At 38.0% G+C, this 20,811-nt stretch overlaps 1 protein-coding gene across 2 annotated transcripts in view; it reads left to right on the forward strand.

Annotated features, from left to right (window-relative positions):
- Positions 1 to 20,811, forward strand: part of GPC6 (glypican 6) — a 1,076,178-nt gene that overhangs the window by 273,727 nt on the left and 781,640 nt on the right. For both annotated transcript variants that reach the window (XM_036893720.2, XM_036893721.2), the window contains exon 2: positions 6,899 to 7,057. In XM_036893720.2, the coding sequence (XP_036749615.2) occupies positions 6,899 to 7,057 (159 nt within the window). The remainder of the gene's footprint in view (positions 1 to 6,898; positions 7,058 to 20,811) is intronic.

A 20,811-nucleotide genomic window follows, 5' to 3' on the forward strand; every position in this document is an offset into this window, starting at 1 on the left:
TCTTGAGACTGACAAATGCACATTTTGAATGTTGATATTATTATTTGAGTACTTCCCATATGAACATTTAATACTGAACATGCAAACTTTGTGAGTCTAATTCTCAAAGGACTAGGAAAGGTCCCTTTGGGAGGTTGCTGAGTCGATCAGCACACCTATAGGTAAATCTCTTGGAAGCGCATGCTCACTAATTCCCCCCTGTCCATCTTCCACCAACCCAATTTCACTGCACCTCTGAAGTGACCCCAGACAGCCTTTTGATCACTTCTTTTTCTTAAGTTTGTGGATTTTATGACTACTTTAACATGCAAAAGGAAGAGATATGATAAGAGATGTGATAACTAAAGGGACAACAAAGCAATTTATTTAATCCCTTTTACCGTGATCTAGGCACAAAAAACTTTTACTATTACTAAGCACTCTTACTCTTATGGATATGGAATACACAACTGCATTACTATGATTTATCAATTAGCTTTGAGATGATTTTTCTTTGATTTCACATTCATTTTTTTACTAAAATATTTTAGTAAGTTGAGAGGCTGATTAGTGGTTTATTTTGGATCATGGAATCACATCGTTGTTGTGATTTGCTATTGTCCCTGTGATATTTAACCACAGTTTGGTTGGGCTGTTTCCTAAGTAGAAAAGCGGCAGCAATTCATATTTTCCTCTGAGATCTTTCTATTCTTTGTTTTTTTTTTTTTTTTTTTAGTGCAGGGAAAGAATATGCTGCACATATTGTGCATGTGTGTGTGTGTGTATGTATTTACACAAATAACTGATAATCATTTCTATTAAGGAAGTGTTTTTTTAAATGTCTCAAAGTTTCACATGCATAAATTAAATAAGTGATACTCATCTTAAGGCAAGGAGAAGCCTCCTGTATTTAAAAATCGTCAATATATCAGAGCCAAGGTGAGGTGTGAGGAAAAGGAAGGATCATTTTTCCCCCTGCAGCTGCCTTATGCTTTCTAGGTAGGACTGCTTTGCCTTCCAGCACTGCCCACACCCGACCCCCCTTCTCCTCTCCCCTTGTAAACACCTTCTGTGCCCATCCCCGCCCCCAAACCATCAGTGTCTCTGAAGTAAGAAAGATGAGGAAATGGTAAGAGCTATTTTCAGAAGAACTCTCGAGGTGGGTTCCATGCCACCTAGAGTGACATGTTTGAAAATCCTCTCCTTGCAATTGCTGGAACAGACTTAAACAATTACCTTATTAGTTCCATCAAAGGAACTATTTTTGCAAAATGCAGAATGGCAACGTTATAGCTAAAAGAATTAATATTCAAAGTCTTTATCAGGAAATTGACAACATCAAAGGATGACAATCATATAGGTTATTTAAGTGATAAGATCCACTGGAGTAGAACATTAATTGAATTTCTTAAAACTTGTGTGAAAATTTAAACATTTCTGATGATGGTACTGAACAGCTTCTCTAAAGAAGAGCAGCCCTTAAAGATATGAAAAGATCATTTATAATAATGCTTCACACTGAGAAATGTTAAAGAAGTGCTTATTTGGAAGTGTGGGAAATTTGAACTTGAAGAAATGAACTGGAATATACATTTTAAAAACACTGCTTTTGTGCATTCTGCCACTCCTGGTTAGCTTGTATGGGAACTTTGTAAAACTAGAAATGGGACTATTAGCTCCAATTTAAATTATCTTAGCTCTCAGAAACTAGCTAAACTAAAAGTTCACTTACTCTAGAGTATTTTAGTTTCCTAAACCTGTTTCTGTAGATCATTTGCTTCGGTCACCTTCCTCGGCACCAGATGAACAAGCTGAATGGCTATTTGATGTAACACATCACGTGACGAGGAGGCTCCAGCTTGGTACCAGACCCAGCTAATTGACTGTAGGGATTTTAATTGGTTCAGGATGAGGGAGCTTCCGTGTAGACTGTTGGCCCTGAAGAGGGTCAAGTCTAAAACAAATACTGTACTCTAATGAAATGGAATTTGGAAACTCAGAAACTAAAGTGCTGTGTTTTGAGAGATCTTGCCATCTTCTTTGTACTTATCAGTTTTTGATTTCCTACCTACCTTCTACGAAGTGCAAAGGCAGTAATTTCCCTCCATACGCCAAAGCTCTATAAAAGCCAAGAGTTCGGTTGGCTTTAGTCTGTGAAATATGACTTATTCAAAAGGAACTTCATTTTGGTTGTTTATTTGGAATGTGCATTCTGAGGTCTCCCTGTGTGTCACCTCTGAGGGCAGAGCGTCTGCTGTAACAGACCCATCGAGGCTGGTTAACGAGGTCCTCCTGTCTCCTGCTTTTCCCACTGTGCCACTCACCAAGTTGAATACTGGCAGCTTTGAGAGCCAGGGCTGTCCCTGGAGGGAGCACGATCTGGCAGAATCACATTTCTACTGATGCCTCAGCATCTGGGTGTGAAAATGAACATCTGGGCAGGCATTTGGGGAAAGACATTATGAAGAATGACACATAGGTGAAAGGGGCATGTGGAGGGAGGAAGAGCCTCATCTCTTTCTTGGAAAACATGACAATTCATAGTTTGATTGTATGTCTCCCAGCCTTTGCTCATTCTCTAACTTTCGGGTGGAAGTCCCTTCCACTTCTGTACTCCCCCTAATTTATTTTAGAGGTAGTGAAGAGTTCTATAAAAATGCAGGGACTGGGAATTCACTGGGTTGAACTTCAAGTGCCCTAAGAAAAGTACGTGCTTGTGTAAGCTGATTGCATGACCCTGTGTCTGATCTTGCTGAACCGGAGCCCGTCAGCATGAGTTACACATAGAAGGTTTTCAGTAAATGTTTGATGAGTAAAGGTACAATCATCATAGTTCCAATCTCACATTTTCTGCATTTATGGTCCCTTTTCCTTATCTTCTGCAATGAGATATTTAGTCTACTTAATATCTTGGAGGTATCTAGCGGCACTCCAACTGAGGTAAGTGTTGTGCCCAGTTATGGATAGATAACATATGAACAGTCTAAGGGAATCTGAGAAAGGAATGTGGATAGGAAACCCCTAAAGGCAGCACTTTCTTCTCCATGAGTTACAACTTGGGAAGTATCTAATTATTATATCAAATACTCATAAGTGTCAGGAAGTATTTAAGCTGAGAAAAGTTGCATATTCCTGCTATTTGGAGAAGTTCGACCAGGAAAAGTTAGAACTAATTCTTTATGTCAAAGAGCAGCTGTCATGTGTGACTTCAGAATGTAAATAGTTGTTCAGGCATTGCAGGCCCTATGGTCTCATGGCAATTCTGCTGTTGTAATATTAAAGCAGCCAGAGACAATACATAAATGAATGGGGTGTGGGAGAGTGTGGACAGTTAAATTTGAATTTCATAAAATTTCCACATAGCACAATATATTATTCTTTAGATGTTTTTATCCCCAACTCTTTTTCTCACAGGTCCTACAAAAACAGTCAATAGGCTGGATTTGGCCCAGAGGCTGTGGTTTTACAAGCCTTTGTTCTAGGGCCCAAAACAAACTAAATAAAGCATACCCACTCACAGCACATCAGGTGTCCTAAGTCTTTCTGGCCATTCAAAGTCATCAGGTTGTGTTGGCAAGGATCAGTGGCCTCAGTTTAGGGAGAGAGGAACTGTCTGTCTGTTTCCTTCTTACCTAGTGTATGTTAGGAAGACAGGAAGGTTCAGCCTAAATCCGAACATACATTTCATGCTTCCTGATCTTGTGTGCCTGGGGGCGTCATCACAATCTCTCCCTGGACAATCTTAACAAGAACTTGGCATAGATTTACTTTTCCTACAGCAGGATTCTTCACAGTGCTGGCAGTCTTTTCATCCCTTCATTTTCTCTCACCATGCTTATCTCTCTCTGTCTCTCTATTGCTCTGGTTTTCTCTGTGGGGACTGGTATAAAGGAGTAGAAATACGTTGATTTCTGAGGATACTTGCAGTTCTATAAAAAATCTAATACTGCATAAAATTAACCTAGTAGCCGCTTATATATACTTCCATAACCCTATACACACACACATACACACACACACACACACACACACGCACACACACCTCTTACCCGCACACTTACATATGTACATACATGCACACACACAAAACATAATTTTGATTTAAAGTTGTTCCACTAAGAAGGAAGCTTTTTTTTTCTGTTTTTATTTATCACTTGACATAAAATAATAATTTTCCTTGAGTGATTTGAGATTATAATGCCTCCAATCCAGTTAAACTTCATGAATGTAGATCCATAGGATTTTTGTGGGTGCTGGAGGAGGAAATGGAGTAGGGGGAAGTAGGAAACAAAATAGGGGGTTTAAGACATGCTTTGTGACAGGTCAGAGGAAGAAACATCTGTAAAGTGTTAATGCTCAGTATCCATTCAATTTGATACAGAGTTTTGTCTTTATCAGTTAGACTTCATATTTTACAAAAAGAAAATTAGTGATTTGCAGGCCATTTCCTTTTGATGAAGCCAAATTTATTCCTTACCTGTGTCTGAAACTCTAGGACTATGTTTTCACTGGGATATAAGTATCAGAATCACTTGGGGAAACATTTCAAAATTGAGGTTCTTCTAGTCCTGCCCATTTTGGTATTGTCAGTACCTCCAAATCTGAAGTGATCAGTATCCCACGTATGGTTGAGCAAGTGACTTATCACTTGCTCCAGAGAGTGAGAGTGCAACACGGAGAACCGTGAGGTTTCTCAGAGGACCTGGGAAGAATCTATTACAGGGTTTGGATTTTGGTGATTCGAGCAAGGGTTCAAAGAAGCAGGGCTTCACCTTAGATTGGATGCTGTCACAAAGCAGAGGTCACTCCATCGTAAGGCATCTCAATAAATCTGATAACAAGGAGGGAGAGGAGTGTGAAGAACAGTCTGTAAATGGCTAAGAAGTGCACTCATTGTACACTTCTTACTGTACAAACGCCTGACAGAGGAGGTGTTTGGAACTTTTTGGATGGCATAGGACCTTGTTTTGGCTGTGCTTAGACAAAATTTTGTAGTGGCCTTGCTGTATCGTACTTACCATGGTCTCAGGGTAATTTTGCCTGAGCTTGGTATTCTGTGAGGTTGTTCAGGTGTAATAGACTCTTGTGACCTAGCTGAGAGTGCCAGGCTGGCTTCTGAATGTCAAGGGCAGCCTGCTTTTCTTTCCTAATTTCTGCCCCCTGTTCTCCTCATTAGCACAATTATAGTGGCTACTCCTTTTTTAATGACATATTTCTAAGTTTTTATAACAAAAAATTTTAAATGTTCAGAAAAAAGTAAAGATCATAATATAATAAACACCCTGTATCCAACAAACCTAAGAAATGAAAGATTATAGATAAAAATGTTGAACATTTCCCTCAAATCCTAATTCCTCCTGGGAGGGAACTGTTATCTTGAAGTTGATGTTTATTATTCTCAAATGCAATTATTTGCATTTCTTATTCTAAAAAAAATACACAGAATGTCATATGGTCTCCCTCCCTTCCAGGAATTACATAAGACCAAATTTTAATACACACTTGTGGCATATATATTTATTCTGGTGTTGTTTTAAGTAGGGACTAGGGACTAAGGCATCTGACTACATGGGCAATTGTGAGGTGCCCCATACTTCACACAAGGTCCCTGGACATAATTTTATATGAATACCGCTACACATTATAAATGAGCTTTAATCAGCACATCAAGCACTTTGTTCATTTGGTTTTCAATGCCCTACAGTGACTTGCATTGCTGGGACAATTTGTCAGTTTTATTTAGTGAGATGTTGGGTGGGTTTTCCTTCTTCCCTCCACAGGCTCTGCGAAACATTTTTGACACTAACAGAGCTGCAGCAATGGGAAATTCCCATTTTATGCAGTAACAGACCATTTTCATTTCACTAAGCAAAGGTTTAGTTCCTATGCACAGAGAGCACTGAAGAAAGCAATACTGTCAGAAGAAGTGGCCTGGTATATCCAGAGATAAATCTGTTGAATTAAATACAAGACTTTCATTACCTCTTACTTTACATTTCCATGTCACATGGGCCTTAGTTGAACCCGTCAGCGCACTCCTCCTGGCAACAGAGCATCTTCACTCTGGCAGGAAATGCCAGCTGAGGGAATGTGTGGCCCGCGAGACCTGCCGTAAACGCACTCACGCATGGAGAGGAAAGCTGATGCTTTCTGAGAGAGGGACAGGCAGGGATGGAGCACAGGGAATGGTCCCCACCTTTCCTTGCCCCTGCTGTCTAACATCTGTGGAGATGGGACTGCATGTCTTTTGCCTTACCTGAGGTTTCCAAAGTCAGGCACTCTTGTGACTCTATTGCATCGCTAGGTACCTGGTGTTATTTCTTGCATTTCAAACAAAAGCATGATTTTCTGAAGTCTTTAATATACCTTCACTTACATGACAGAGACAGGAACTAATATCAGGTGTCTGAGTCCAGTTGGGCTCCTATAACAGACATGCTGTAAACTGGTGGCTTATAAACAGCAAACATGGTTTTCTGACAGTTCGGGAGGCTGGGTAGTCCAAGATCACGGCACTAGCAGATTGAGTGCCCGGTGAGAGTCCTCTCCCTGGTTCATAGACACCACTGCTCTGCTGTGTTTTTACGTAGGAGAAGGGGCGGGCTCACAGGCTGGGGTCTCTTGTAAGGGTACTAGTCTCATTTGCTTCCCAAAGACCCTACCTCCTAATACCACCACCTTGGGGGTTAGGATTTTGACATATGAATTCTGGGGGACACAAACATTCAGATCATAGAATCAAGTCCAACCTAAGTCCCGAATGTTTGGAATGTCAAGTACACTGAGACCCAGGTCAAATTCACAGGGATGGCTGGAAGGGTTGATGGAATAAGTACCCCAGGATTGGAGGGACATGTTAGAGAAACAAATTCTCCAAAGTCCTTATAATTCCATACTGACATTTACCTTCTCCTTGCAGGGGAACATTTAAGAATCTGTCCTCAAGAATATACCTGCTGCACCACAGAGATGGAAGACAAGTTAAGCCAGCAAAGCAAGCTTGAGTTTGAAAACCTCGTGGAAGAGACGAGTCATTTTGTGCGCTCCACTTTCGTGTCCAGGCACAAGAAATTCGATGGTAGGCCGAATTTAGAAAATGTTTATTCTAAATATGCTTTTCTGTGAGAATTTTGGTCTTAATATGAAATTTTTTTTAAGCAGTACCTTTTCTTTCCCTCTTAAACATTTATAACTTTGTCTATTTTTAGAAAAAGCATGAGCTTTCTTGACAGCAATTATAACAATATCTTGGAAAATCCGGAGTTAACAATGAGCTGTTTTCCATTTGTGGTTTGCTTGGGAGATTTATTCTGAAAGATTGAGCTAAAATTTTCATGATCAGAGTGATTCTAATTCAGATTTTGTCACACCATAGCTTGTCTTCAGTTTTCATCTGGGGATTTCCTATAAAATAATTAAATGACATTGAAAATCATTTGATATGTAACAACACTTTTAAGAAGAGAGTCGTGAGTCGTGTTTTAGGTGCCAATGACAGGGACTCCTTAATTTTGGAGTTTGCCATTCCAGCAATATAGCCATGTTTTACAACACAGTTACAGTGTATTCTGTATAAGGTTTGAATTCTCTGTTGATTTCCTAATTATAAGTGATCAGTTTCATTTCTATACTCTATTTGTTAAAAAGCATGTTGTATTAGAAAGCACAAAAACTGAAAGTAATTATTACTAGAATTTCAGCATTGAATTGTCTCAGAAGAGACTCAGAAAAACATTCAAAGCAATCTGATTTTTATAAACTGAACCAGTAATGAAAATGAACAAGTGAATATTTTTAAGCGGTGTGTAGACTTTAATGCTCTAGGAAGTGAAGGCATCTTGCTATGACTCGTTGTAAAACAGATTTAAAAATTGTGGTGACCCATCCTCGTGCCCCTTTGGTCATATTAAGATGCCCCAGGGTGACAGTACCACCATGGATTTTCTTACTGCTCTCCAGTCAAGGCACAATAAAGCCAATTAAGAAAAGCCTTGGCAAAGTTTATTTCTTTTTTCTTTTCTCTGTAGCAGGTAAATTGTTCTGCCTCACTGCTGCTTTAAGCTATTATAGCAAACACCAATTTCTTTCAAATCAGTTCTCCAAGTTCCAAAAGGCAGGTCCACCCAGGGGTGTTTTCAGTACTCAAGACGGTGTGTTGTTTCCATATAAGTCAGCACAACTCATCTTTTCCACCTAGGATGTTTCAACATCTTCACATGCTTAGTCTGCTGCTCACTCTGTGTTCCGTTTTATATGTGGATGTATATGAAAATAATTCCTTATTTAGAGGTGATGCTGTGAATGTGGATCCCCTGAATGCAGCTGGGGAGTACTTGGGAGTTACCCTTGATTGACAGATTACAAATCCAGTGACATTCAGGAGCCCCTAAAGGGTCTCTGCCTTTGAGGAACTATAATGCATCACTTCAAACTGAGGCAAATTGAGATGATTTACCATTTGTTACAGAAAGCAAGTGAGACTTCTCTGCTGCTGCTAACATCGGCCTGTCTTTGGAAAACAACTCTAGTGCCTCTATAAATCTGTACTCCAAAATTAAGAAGAAATAATTCCAGGGCAGTATGCACGGTGCAAATATATATTCCTCTTTTAAAAATTATCAGATGTAAGGTAGCTTTCTGGGGAGTTGATTTATTTTTTAAACAAGTAAAGCTGTTCAACAAGACTGAGCCAGATACTTGTATTCTCATATTGCTGACTTTTAATGTCTTTGGGTTTACAGTTCTTAATCCCAGATCTCATTTGTCTTACTAAAGAAACTCTCTTCCCTCCTTTCTCTCTCTTTCTACAGGTGTGTTTTAAATTGTTCTAGTGTACTTAGGGGTATGATGTCAATTGGTTTGACAGGACATTGATTTTTGCTAAGATTAGATCTGACACGGGCGGTGATGAATTCCTGAGTAACTGCATTTCATGGCAGTTGAGTTAGGCTGCTGTGGGAGAGAAGTGGAGACTGTTTTTGAGAAAGCTTTCAGCCAGACTTTTAAAGAATCTAAATGTGATCTTTATGAGCTCAGGTTTTAGAGTTTAATCTTAAGCTCAGTTTAAGAGCTCAACATTAAATAAATAAGTATAAAAATACGTAAGTTAAAAAGTCACTACCAGAATTTCTGCCCTTTCTTTGGCGATTTCATGAAGATCAACCATGCAATTGCATGACTGTCTTCTTATCCCAAGAAGGATCCTGATAAGTCACCTTTCAGGAACGCTGGTGCATTCATGTGGATAGCTTTTCATTTTTTCCCTTGGCTTTTTTTTTTTATTTAAAAAAAACAGTTCCTCATGGCATTTATTGATGAATATCAGTTGGTGTGACCACAGAAGAGCTATCTAGGATCAGTTTTGGAATGTTGCCCTCTGAATTTTATTTTCCCAGAAAAAATCGATGGTGCTCTGAAGGACTTGTTTATTTTAGCAGCTTCTTTTTTTTGTGAGTTGTTTTGCAGTGTTGCTGGGTCTCTTCATCCAAAGGGCCCATTTTGCATTTATTCCTCTGGTCCCACTTTTTCAGAGAGCTTCATTTGTCTTCTGGATTTTGCCGTGTTTTGGTGACTATATGCTCTTTATTATATGAATGATGACTATATTATATGAGAAGGTGAACACTTTCCTTCCTGTTTTCATTTAAGTGCAACAGTTTAAATTGTACCTGGTAAATATGAGTCAGTCCCAGCTCTGTTAAGAGGGGCTGAATTCAGTCACTATTAATCATTAGTCTACAGTTATTTCTTTCTCTATCATACTAGAAATGTTCTGATTCCATTTGGCTTTTCATTTTGTGGGTGAGGTGATTTTTAAAATTTGAAATTCCAAAACTTTTAACAGACATTCTATTTATTGCCATATTCTTTCCCAGAGTTTATTAATATCTTTGATAATATTTAGAAGATAAACACTGTGTAGGATTATCAATATTCATTGGACAATCGGAAGTTAAACCTGAATTAATAAGAATTCTTTCCCCACTTTCTTAAACGGCCACGCTGTGTCCCATATCCCTATTAGTCCTGAATTTGTTGCTAAGAGACAGTGAATTGAAAAAGTGGCAGAAATTCACAGAGAATTTTCATTTAACTGAGTAGCTTTTTTTATCTTCTTAAACATAAAATTGAGATGTTATGATAGATGCATATCAAATAAAGGTTTATATTCTTGGCACTGGCACATATCCAAGGGTCTGACAAGGTCTTTGTTTTTTTTTCCATTTTTCTCTAGCCAAATCTCCTCATGGCTGGAGTTACATGTCTCTGCAAAGCCCTCACCTTGATGGTCAGGGTGTGGCCATTGCTTAAGTCCCCTGCGTACTTCACAGGGCCCAGGGGGTCTCAGTTATGGATGAAGACCCTCCAGGGATGCCTGGGAGGATGATCATAACCTCCCTGCCTTCCTTTTTACCGCTCTCACCTCTGCGCAGTGCCCAGACAGCCACAGTACACAACACAAATACACAAATCATAAAAACACAGAAAAAGGGAGGGTCAGCTTTGTGCACCTACTCATTTTCCTAGCTTTTTGTGTTTAATGATTGTCCAGTCTGTCAGATTGGCATTTGTGCCTAAATCCCAAAGGCTATCATGTTGCTGAGTGGCTAATTTGTTCAGATCTGAGGAAGGTGGAGAACAATCAAATACCCTGATAGCAGTAATAGTAATAACAGGCAACACGCGGCCAACTTCCTTGCCATTTACAAATGTTCACCTATGTAGCAGGGTGAACTGCAGGGCAAAGTCACGCAGATACTCGTTCAGTGGCAAACTCAGCCTTCTGTTCTCCGCTAAGCGCTCCCACCTGCTCTTAGCCGCCACTGCCCCATAATCTCTCTTGTTCTTCCCAGTCCCTTAACGTGCTGAGATTTCATGATCAGCAGCATCAGCATCTACTGCTTTGTTTCCCACCGCCTGTCCTGTTCCAGTTATTGTGGGGAGGAGGAGGTGGAAATGTCTGGCAGAGAAAAGTGGAATGAGATTTTTTTTTTTAATTCTTAAAAAAAGAAAATTACCCACCTAAAAATAGTCCTGCCCCCAAGGAACCTGGAGCCTGGAGAGGGTAAATGACTTGCCAAGTTTCCACCAGGAAGAATGAAACCAAGACTGTAACCTAATACTCTTCACTTACGTCGGACTTATAAATAGCAATGTGATAGGAAGTTGATTTCGGTTGAAATTCTAAGTAAGCTTTTATTTGTTTTGAGTGGATGCTGACTAAAAATTATCGATATTTCTTTAATAGGGTGATTGTGATATTGGTGGATAAAGAATCTAGCCACATTTTTGGAAAAGGCAGAACAGTATTGAATTGGAAATTGTCCCTGAATTAAAGCAGAATGAATGTTTTGTGTAAAGATTGTCATTGAATCAATGAAGGTATATTATTTACTCTCCTAACCTCAAAAAGCCCTAGTAACTTCTATCTTGATGTACTCATCATCACCCTATTCTCCAGGAATGTGTGTGGAATATGGGTTATTTAGAGAGGAGAATTTAGCTGAAAGGATATTTTACTTTGGTTATTTTTTCTTCAGATTTATTTGAGCTGTAATTGATTCACATTTGAAGCTCAGTTTGGGGTTTCAGTTTGTTTATGTGTTCTTCTTGCTCATATTATTTTACTTTCTTTCCTGGTTTTTATTTATGTATTTTGCTAATATATATTTGTCTGGAATTTGGGCAGCAAGTTCATTTTTAAAAGCAAAACAAAAAAAGGTTGAGCAGTAATATCCATCCTCCTGAAGAACTTACTCTCTAATATCACCCTCAGAATTCTCATTCTACTGAGTGTGGAGGTAATTTATGCACAGCACCATAATATTTTTCCACTGCTTGTGTTTTCTTTTTAAATATCGTTTCTCATCTCTGTACTGCAGAGATGACAATGATGTAATGATATCTTTAAAATATAGTCAAATTTTCTCAGAGAAAACAGTTGAAACGTAAAAACCATAAATAGTTTTCCAGATGGTGGTTGAATCTTCAATATTTCCTATCACATGGATGTGTGTGTGTGTGTGTGTGTGTGTGTGTGTGTGTGTGTGTGTGTGTGTGTGTGTGTGTGAGACAGAGAGAGAGAGAGATTTCAATTGGGAAACACTTATTCAGAACCTATTATATAGAAGGCACTTGATCAAATGTGTAGCAGGTACAATGACCAATAATGACAAAAATATGGTCACAGACTGTTATGAAGTTTACCTGTTGGAAAGACATAAGAACAAGAGTGACACTACAGAATGCTGAATTGATGATGCCATAGAGGAGAAGTCAATTGGAAAAAGAAAGGGGGGAGTAAAGTGTTTTACTTACAGGCATCAGAAAAGACTTTTGGAAGAGTGGACAGATAGGACCCTTAAAGAGTGACTTAAGATTGTGGTAAAGAAATGACAGGAAGAGAACAAAGGCAGCAGACATTTTGTAGGTATGTCCCCAAAGTCCCTGGGCCATGTTATAAATGTGTATACTATTGATTTTTCCCAACAATGTTAGTTTACTGACACTTAACATGTATCTGTGATGTGGATACTCCATAGAAACTTTTCAGTCCTTGTATCAGTCTGCTATTGCTTCATAACAAAGAACAAAAAAACATTTATTTTTCCTTAATGCATCTTTGGATTGTCTAGAGTTTGACTGTCTGGCCTGTGCTCCACTGGGCTTGGCTTACAACTGTGTGATGTGGCCCAGTCTGCTCGAGGGTCACTATGCTTCTGGAAGCAGCACTTTGTCTTGGGCATTTTCTTCTCATGGTGGTGTTTGGAGACTAAAGCCCAAAAGTGGGTGCCCCTCAATGCCCAAACTAGAATCAGCACACTGTCCTCCCAAGTTCCACTGGCTAAAGCCAGTCTCCTGGTCACCCCCATCATTGATGGCACAGTATCTGAGTCCCATGGAAGTGGAGGTGAGGGAAGAAGGGACTATTTGCTGTGTCCTTATCCATCAAAGTCCTCAGCTGACTGTCTCTTGCTGTGCCTCAAAAAGCATTTTTGTTTCCTAGTAGCTGGTGTGTTTGGTGTTGTCATTGGCATTTTGGTAGATCCTCTGGGAATTGAGCAATAAGTGTTTTCTAAATAAAGCACAGTTAAGTGAATATGCTTGTTATACCAGTACCTCCCATATCCTAACACACTAACAAATATACATATGAACACACACACACACATGCATGCACACCTTCCAGGATGATTTTCAAGACTAAATGGGTGTGTTATTTTCTATTTCTTATGCTCCTAGTCTCCTTGATTATTGAACAGAATAACAAGTTACTGTAATTCATGAGGGCTAACATAATAGTCATTGTATGAAGTAATTAGCTGAATGCCTCCTTTAAACTTGCTCAGCCACCACCTCAGTGACATGTATTTCATCTGAAGGACATGCCTCTGGAAATCAGAATGTGCTGAACTGGGTTTTAGAAATCAGAGAAGTGTTTCAACTGGCACTGGAAAGTAATCTGCCAATTCTCCCAAAGGGCATACATTGTAAAAATAAGAATCAGCTAACCAGGGATTTGGCTATGATAGGACTAGTGAGCAGATTTTGCACAATGTTGAAATAGATAATCCATGGTAGGGGGTTCTTTAAATGCACCCAGATCTTTGTACAAGTTAAATTTGCCTTCTTTTCCTCCCTCCCCCTCCCTCCCTCCTCTCCTTCTATTCTGGTCATTGGAAAGATCACTCAAAACTAAGGAAACACACTGTTGGTTTGCAGCTCCATGTCCTCGGCAATGGATTACCAATCTTTTTCTAATTTTTAGGCAGGCCCCTATCACACGCCTCAAAGTACCTTAAAACATATTATGCTCCCAGTGATGTTGTAATATTATCATGTTATTATCACCAATTCCCTTGCATGGTGGCTTTGCTGAGCAGCTGTTTCACAGACAAGCCAATTTCTTTTAAGTATTGCTCTATCAGACGCGGAAACCAGCCCTACCAGAAGGGTTCTTGGTCATGAATGTTAATGAGCAGACAAGTATCTGTTCCCTGACAGTGGCTCACTAATCCTTTGAGTAAGTATGGGTAAATTACAGAAGGAATTTTATTTCAGTTAAATTGATCTGCCACTGAATAGGAAAAACTGATTTTCTTATTTTAATGAAAATCAAGAAAAATATTTAATGGTGGTGTAAATTAGAGCTCAGTGGAAACATTTTTGTCTTCAGACCTGAGAACACAGCACCCAGTATAGACTGGTTTGAATGCAGATTGTGCATAAGGATAATAGAGAACTCATTATCTCCAGTTAGGGGTGATGTACGGTGGGTAACAGTGTAAGTTACCCACTCCAACTGGAATTGTGCATCAAGAGATTCTTGACCTTCCTTCATGATGAGAATTAGAATAAAAACTGTGCTCTCCTCCACCACTGGGACAGGATAAAATTTCCCATTTTCAAACAAATAAAATGGTAAAAGCATAAGAAAAGCATCGATATGCTTTCAGAATTGTAAGATTCAGAGGAAAATAATTCAGGTGAATCTTTATCTGAAAGTGCATATGTTCTCCTAACAGGAGGTCCTGAGGTGGACAGATAGAAGGAACAAGATGGGCAGACAGATGGTAATGGTTGAAACTGGTTGATGAATCCATGGGTATTTATCATAATATTCTCATTTTTGTATGGTTTCTAAATTTCTATAATAAAAAGTTTTTTTTAAGATAAGTTGACTTGAGCATATATGAGAGTGAAGATTGCCAAGTTGTGAATTCTAGATACAGAATGATGCCAATAGCTATAACCTCTCATATGTCTTGTATATTGAGCAATGATAAATTAGATGGAGCACACCATTTTCAAATTGCGATGATGAACACAGCTTCTATGGATTTTAACTCATATCAAGGCTGTGTAGCTTCTGCTTCCATTCAACATTGTATTATTGTTTTGCTAGGAATGCCATCTCTAGGTTATACACATGAACAGGCCTATTAAAATCTCCCTATTACATGTGGCTCAAAATGTTAAACTCTTGTTTAGACAATGATGGATACCTCGACAAGCATACCATTAAAACACAAACTTTGGCAAGGTTCAAAAGAAAATGTAAGTGTACATGATAAATGTGTTATAAATATCAGTTCTGCATTGTGCAGAAGACAGACAGTGATTTTGGGTTGAATAGGAACACCTACATGAACTCCTGGAATTCAGCATTCTAGCAAATCCAAAGGAGGTGATGACTTGCCTAAGCAATTCCACATGATTCTAGGTATTCCATTAGGCAGGAAGGGAATCCTGAACCCAGAGGTGGAGGAGGCATCAGTGACCACTTCACGGCCTCCTGTCAGGACAGCATAGCCCAGAGGAATTTTTAAAAATCACTTTACAGTTTCAGAATTTTCCATTTATTATTCTTTCAAAAAGTTTATATTCATTAAATGGACAAATATTATTCTTGGGATGACTCTATGGTGGTGCACCATCTTTGCACTGTTTCCTCCCTACCTAGTGGTTTAAATGAATCCAAACAACTTGAAAATGAAAAGCAAACTTTGAAGTAAGATAACAGGAAATCAGCCCTCCAAGGCCTTCCTGTGTTTGAAGAAACTGTACTTGTCCATATACTTTTTATTTCTGAAAATGTCTTTTCATATTTTCTCACAGAGCTGTGGTCAGTACAGGTTTTGGTCCTCTCAAACTTCCTCTCTCCTTGTCCTCAGTTCTTAAATAATTGACACCTGATCATTTTCACTTACTTAGTGTTGTTTTAATAGTAGCCTTTTAAAAAGCATGATCTATTGCATATTCCCTGTTGAAGTCTAAGCTTATTAAGTTTAGGGATTAGGCCTCCTATTTCTATTTTATCTTCCTATACTTGATACAGAGCATATTTAATAATGCTGTGTGTTATCTGACGATGGCATCAACCTGCACAGATTCAAGGGCACGGACTCCTCTGATGAATTACTTAAGTTCCTATAATAAATACGACAGAAGAAAATAGGAAGCCTTGAATTCCAGGTATCTGTCAACTCTTAGGGTCCACAAACCTGAAAGTCACATTTGATTTCAGAAGTGTTTATTCCAGTAGATTTGATGGAACTAATTTCAAATCCCCAGAACCAAGGTAGTCTGTTATTTAGAGTGCAAGTAGAAGTTTTTACCTCAAAGAGCAGGATGAGTGTGTCCTTTTGTTCTTCTCTATCACACACACACTGTAAACACACACACACATGTCTGTGCATATACACAAGTAAGAGGGAGCTAAGATGCACATGGTTCACCTGGAGGACCAGTTAACATATACATTCCTGGGTTCAAACACCAGAGATTTTGATCCTTTGTCTGGATGAGATTTACAATCTATTTTGCTTAAGCATCCCACATTTCTGAAGTAGGTGTTTTCTGGGCCACCACATGTTGAAAATCACTAGTTTAAATAGAATTGAGAGAGGCCAGTTATCAGGATATAGAGCTGAGGCACAAAACGATGACAGAGGTTTTAAAATCTTTGGTCTATCATGTTGAGTTTAGTTTAAGATTTGCCAGTAAAAGATTCCCACTGTATAAGTGGGATTTAAGCACCTATTGCCCATCACCCAGTGTGTTTTATGCAGAATTTTTTCTCCTTCTGATTTTAACAGTGAGTTATACTCAAGATCCACAACTCTTTTGATCTTTAGCAGATCAAAATAATACTTTACTTGAAATTGTTTTATATTTGTGAATAACAAAATTATTTTCTATTTTCTAGTTCAAAAGATCTAACAGATACTTGTTTTTTCATAATGTAGAAAATACATTTTAGTTTCTTCATGTCTTTGGCTTGGATAATGTTTTTGAAGCCAAGTAACTTATTTTTTACCAGCATTTGCTGATTCCAAATAAACATATGCCTTTTGTAGAAAACTTAAATAATTTAACTTTAAAGTTTTAAAGGATTTAATGTTATTTTAAGTTCCTGCCTAATTGGGAAAAATCAACAGAAAACTTGATCTCTGACAACACAGAGGTAAAACAATAACCAATACAGGGTTTCTCATACAAGCTTATTCAAATAACTTCTGAAAAATAAAATAACTTGGAACTCTTAATTCCTGTGTTTACCAGTTTATAAAAATAAAATGAAAAGGGGAACCCAGGTCCTATAAGAGGGTGGGGCTTTCCTATTTTCTGGGGATAATATTCCCCCTTATGCTTCATAACATCTTGTCAGTACAACTTCAAACCACATTTACCATAGTTGAGTGATGGTCCTTAGAGCCAAGGAGATGTCCTTCACCATTAGGACAACTTTGCTCTGAAGATTTGTATGATGTAATAAATCATGATTTATATTAAAGGATAGGTAAAGGAAGTACTTAAAATGAATCCTCCATGAAGTAATGATTTAAAGAAAATAGGGATTTAAGGAAAAATAATGGGAAAATTTGTAATGCCCTCTTTTGAACAGTAGTCTAAGTCTACCGACTTTGTTCAATTACATTAGTTCAGCCAGACATTGTTTTTACTCTCTCTGCTGTACCTGAAAACATTTCACTAAGGGAAGTGACTTCTATGGAGATTGTCAGGCCTGGAGTGTACCAAGTTTCCCTACATGTAGAGGATTAGAAATTGGGCACAACCTCCTACCTGTGTCAGGGCTTAGCTTGTCTCTAGTGCCTGGAAGTCTGGATTGTATTCTGAAACTGAAGAAGTTCGGAATCGATTTGAATTAGTGTGGTACATTTTTAAATTGCTAAATACATTTTCAAAAAGAATGAGTATGATTTACTTTTAATGTTTGAGATTACTTTTCTATTTGCTGCTTCTAAATCAGCAGTCTCTGTTTGTCACTTAGATTCTAGGTGCCTAATGCAGTCTCTACATTCGTTTCTCCTTCACTCACTCATTCCCCACAGCTGGGGAAGGGGCTGCTTTGTTCATGACATTATGTCAAGTGCTATTTTTTAAAAAGGCCATTGTAAACAGCACAGGTCCTCGAGTCAGCGGACTCTATTTCAAATATAGGATTTACAATTTATTAACTAAGTGATCTAAGAAGTTTCTTGAACTCCTTTGTCTCCATGATTTCTTTTCAAAATGAGTGTTAACAATCATAGTTCTGAAAATGTACATTAGCAGCCTAGTAAGTGTCTAGCAATTGGAATTGTTCACTGGAATATTTACAGCAGGATCTATTTAATAGTATTTAATATGTGATACTTAATATGTGGCAGCTATCCCCTGCTCTTGGTCCCTGTCATCATCATCGTGCTTATGTTCTTGTCCATTAGGAGCTGACAGTCCCACAGAGCCACAGAGATGAGGGCATAAATAACTGTCATGCTGATTGGTGCCAGGACTGAAAACACAGATAAAATGTTAGAAGGGAATGAGATTATGCCATGTTGAGAGGGCCATAAATGACTGTGAAAAAGACAGAATGAAAAATGTCTTGAAAGTTAGGAAGAATTTCAACATTCACCAGGAATGATGTGGAAATGTGACAGAAGGGAATGGAGACAGAATCAAGAGGGATGCAGGGCCGATTCTGTTTGTGGACCAAAGGGTGCATGAATAAAAGAGGAAAGAAAGAGTAGACTGTTATTAAGGTCCTTGAATATGTTTAAAAAGTGGAAAATTCAGTCTGTTCTTTGAAAATCAATGGGTGTTATGATTTATTTTAATTTAAATAATTGAATTGACTTGATTCTGAAATTAGGTAGCAAAAATATAAAGGCCCCTTTGCACAACAACTTACAAAATTTACACTGTGTGGTTAGTTCTGTTTAACTGATGGCTGATTGTGGGCACGTGGATTAAGAATAGAATGCATTCAGCTGATTCCTTATATCCTTTAGTGTGTTTGTCTGTATAATATTTTTAAATAAGCAGTAAATTTCCAGGCACCCATGACTGAGTTGTGATTCATATATAATCTAGATGTGAGAATTCTTTGAAGACTGCTCAAATGTTCTTCCTATTTTGTTGCACATGCAACAAAGTTTCAACAATGATTTATGGGAATGGTAAGGTTGGGTGTAGACTTCTTATGCTATTTTACCTTTTAGATTTCTCACTACAGTGAACATGTCTTACTGTTATAATCACAGACATTATTCAATGGTTCATCTGATCATGAACATCAAGTTGGTGTTTCTCATGAGGCCCCACAGCATCCACATACCCATACCTCAGCCAATGAAATTAGTTGACTGGTTGACATTTTCTCATGATGGTGGCAGGTCCCAATTTCAAAAGCAAATTTGTATTTGAAATTGTCAAATTTCATAATATGCTATGTTTCATAAAGTGTTCAATTTCTGGTTCAAATATCTTGCATAAAGTTTCCCCCAACAACATTATACTAATATATAGGACAAGGGCCCAGCTATAAATATTCTAATAAATAATAGTGGAAAACACATAGCTGATGTTAATGGTCCACTTCTTGTAATGAATTAAATTTTCTCGGTAACAGTTTAGCACAAACCGACTTAGTACACAGATCCCTGGGAATAGATGAATGCAGACATCTTCATGCAGTCAAATACTTCATGTCATTGAAAATTCCTGAGTTTCTGGAGCTCTGTTAAAGAGTCCATATTATGTAAAGATATGCATATTTACTTACTGTACATTTATACAGTGTTTACTAAGTAGCTATTGATTTTTCATAGTTTTTTTTAGCAACCTTAAATCCTCATTTAAGATTGTAATTCTTAAAGGCCCCTAACATCTCCATTGGTTCAAGTTATTCAAAACGGAGTGATATGGTATGCTCCTGGCTTGCTGTCAGTGGTGAGCTTGATAACTCATGGTGTTTCTTTACTCTCAGGTTCACTAATTGTGGTTAATATTGAACCAAGTTTATTTGTACCGAGTTCTTACAGAGGCCAAATAAGACTTCTTAGAATAAACATCACCCACCCATCACCTGCATACCTAAGTGGATTTCTTACCTCTGAGGAATGCTGTCCTTCACTACAGTCCACACAGAAATGCCAGGGAGTCTAGCAAATTCTGATGGAGCTTTTTCATTGAGGGTCCTTTGTTGGATGAATCCACTTCTGTTCAACTTATCATTTGATGAAATATGTTTAAAGAGCGAGCAGTTTTAGGCAAAATGGAGGAATAGATTAAACAATAGCACATAGACATACACATGCACATCAGTCATATATTTTCATTCTTTGTGAGAATTTTGCTCAGCACCCAGCTTAGCACTGTGATTTTGTGATAACTTAAAAGCCATCTTCATAGTAAACACAGAGGTCACCTGTTTGTTTTCTTGCTAATGTAAAGCCCTAAATTTGGCTCTGTTCTCCACTCTCATTGTCCATTTGCTTCATTTTTAACTTCTTTCTTATGTGTTTGTAGAAATACTTCATTGCTGTCAAGTATCTTTACCTTCCATACATGTCTCTTTAGAATAAGTAATGTAACGGAAGAAATGAAGCATTGGTAACCTTTAGAAAGACTAACTGGAACAAGATGACTAATGACATTTTGTTTTTTCATCACAAAACAATTTCTTGCCTTCTAAACAAACACCAGCACATGGAAGAAACTGTATTGCCAGATGGCTGGTATTTCAAATTTTAAATGAGGAAGACCTTCCTTTTTACTAGGTGATATGATACTGTATTAAAAGACTATAATTTCTTCCACTTGAAGAAGAGGGTCTAATGAAATAAAGCACATTTTAAAATGTATTAAGAATAAAGAGAAAGGTGTCTATGAAAAATGCTGTTAAATGAGGCTGATCCACATTAATATAAATAATTGCACATTATATCATATCGAGTAACCCATTGTTATATGTGTATATACATATATTTCAAACTGAAATTCTTATATTCCAATATTGTTTTCTTTTCCATTTTCCCCAGTAAG

The sequence above is a fragment of the Manis pentadactyla genome, chromosome 17 (assembly GCF_030020395.1).
Source record: "Manis pentadactyla isolate mManPen7 chromosome 17, mManPen7.hap1, whole genome shotgun sequence".
Taxonomy (NCBI): domain Eukaryota; kingdom Metazoa; phylum Chordata; class Mammalia; order Pholidota; family Manidae; genus Manis; species Manis pentadactyla.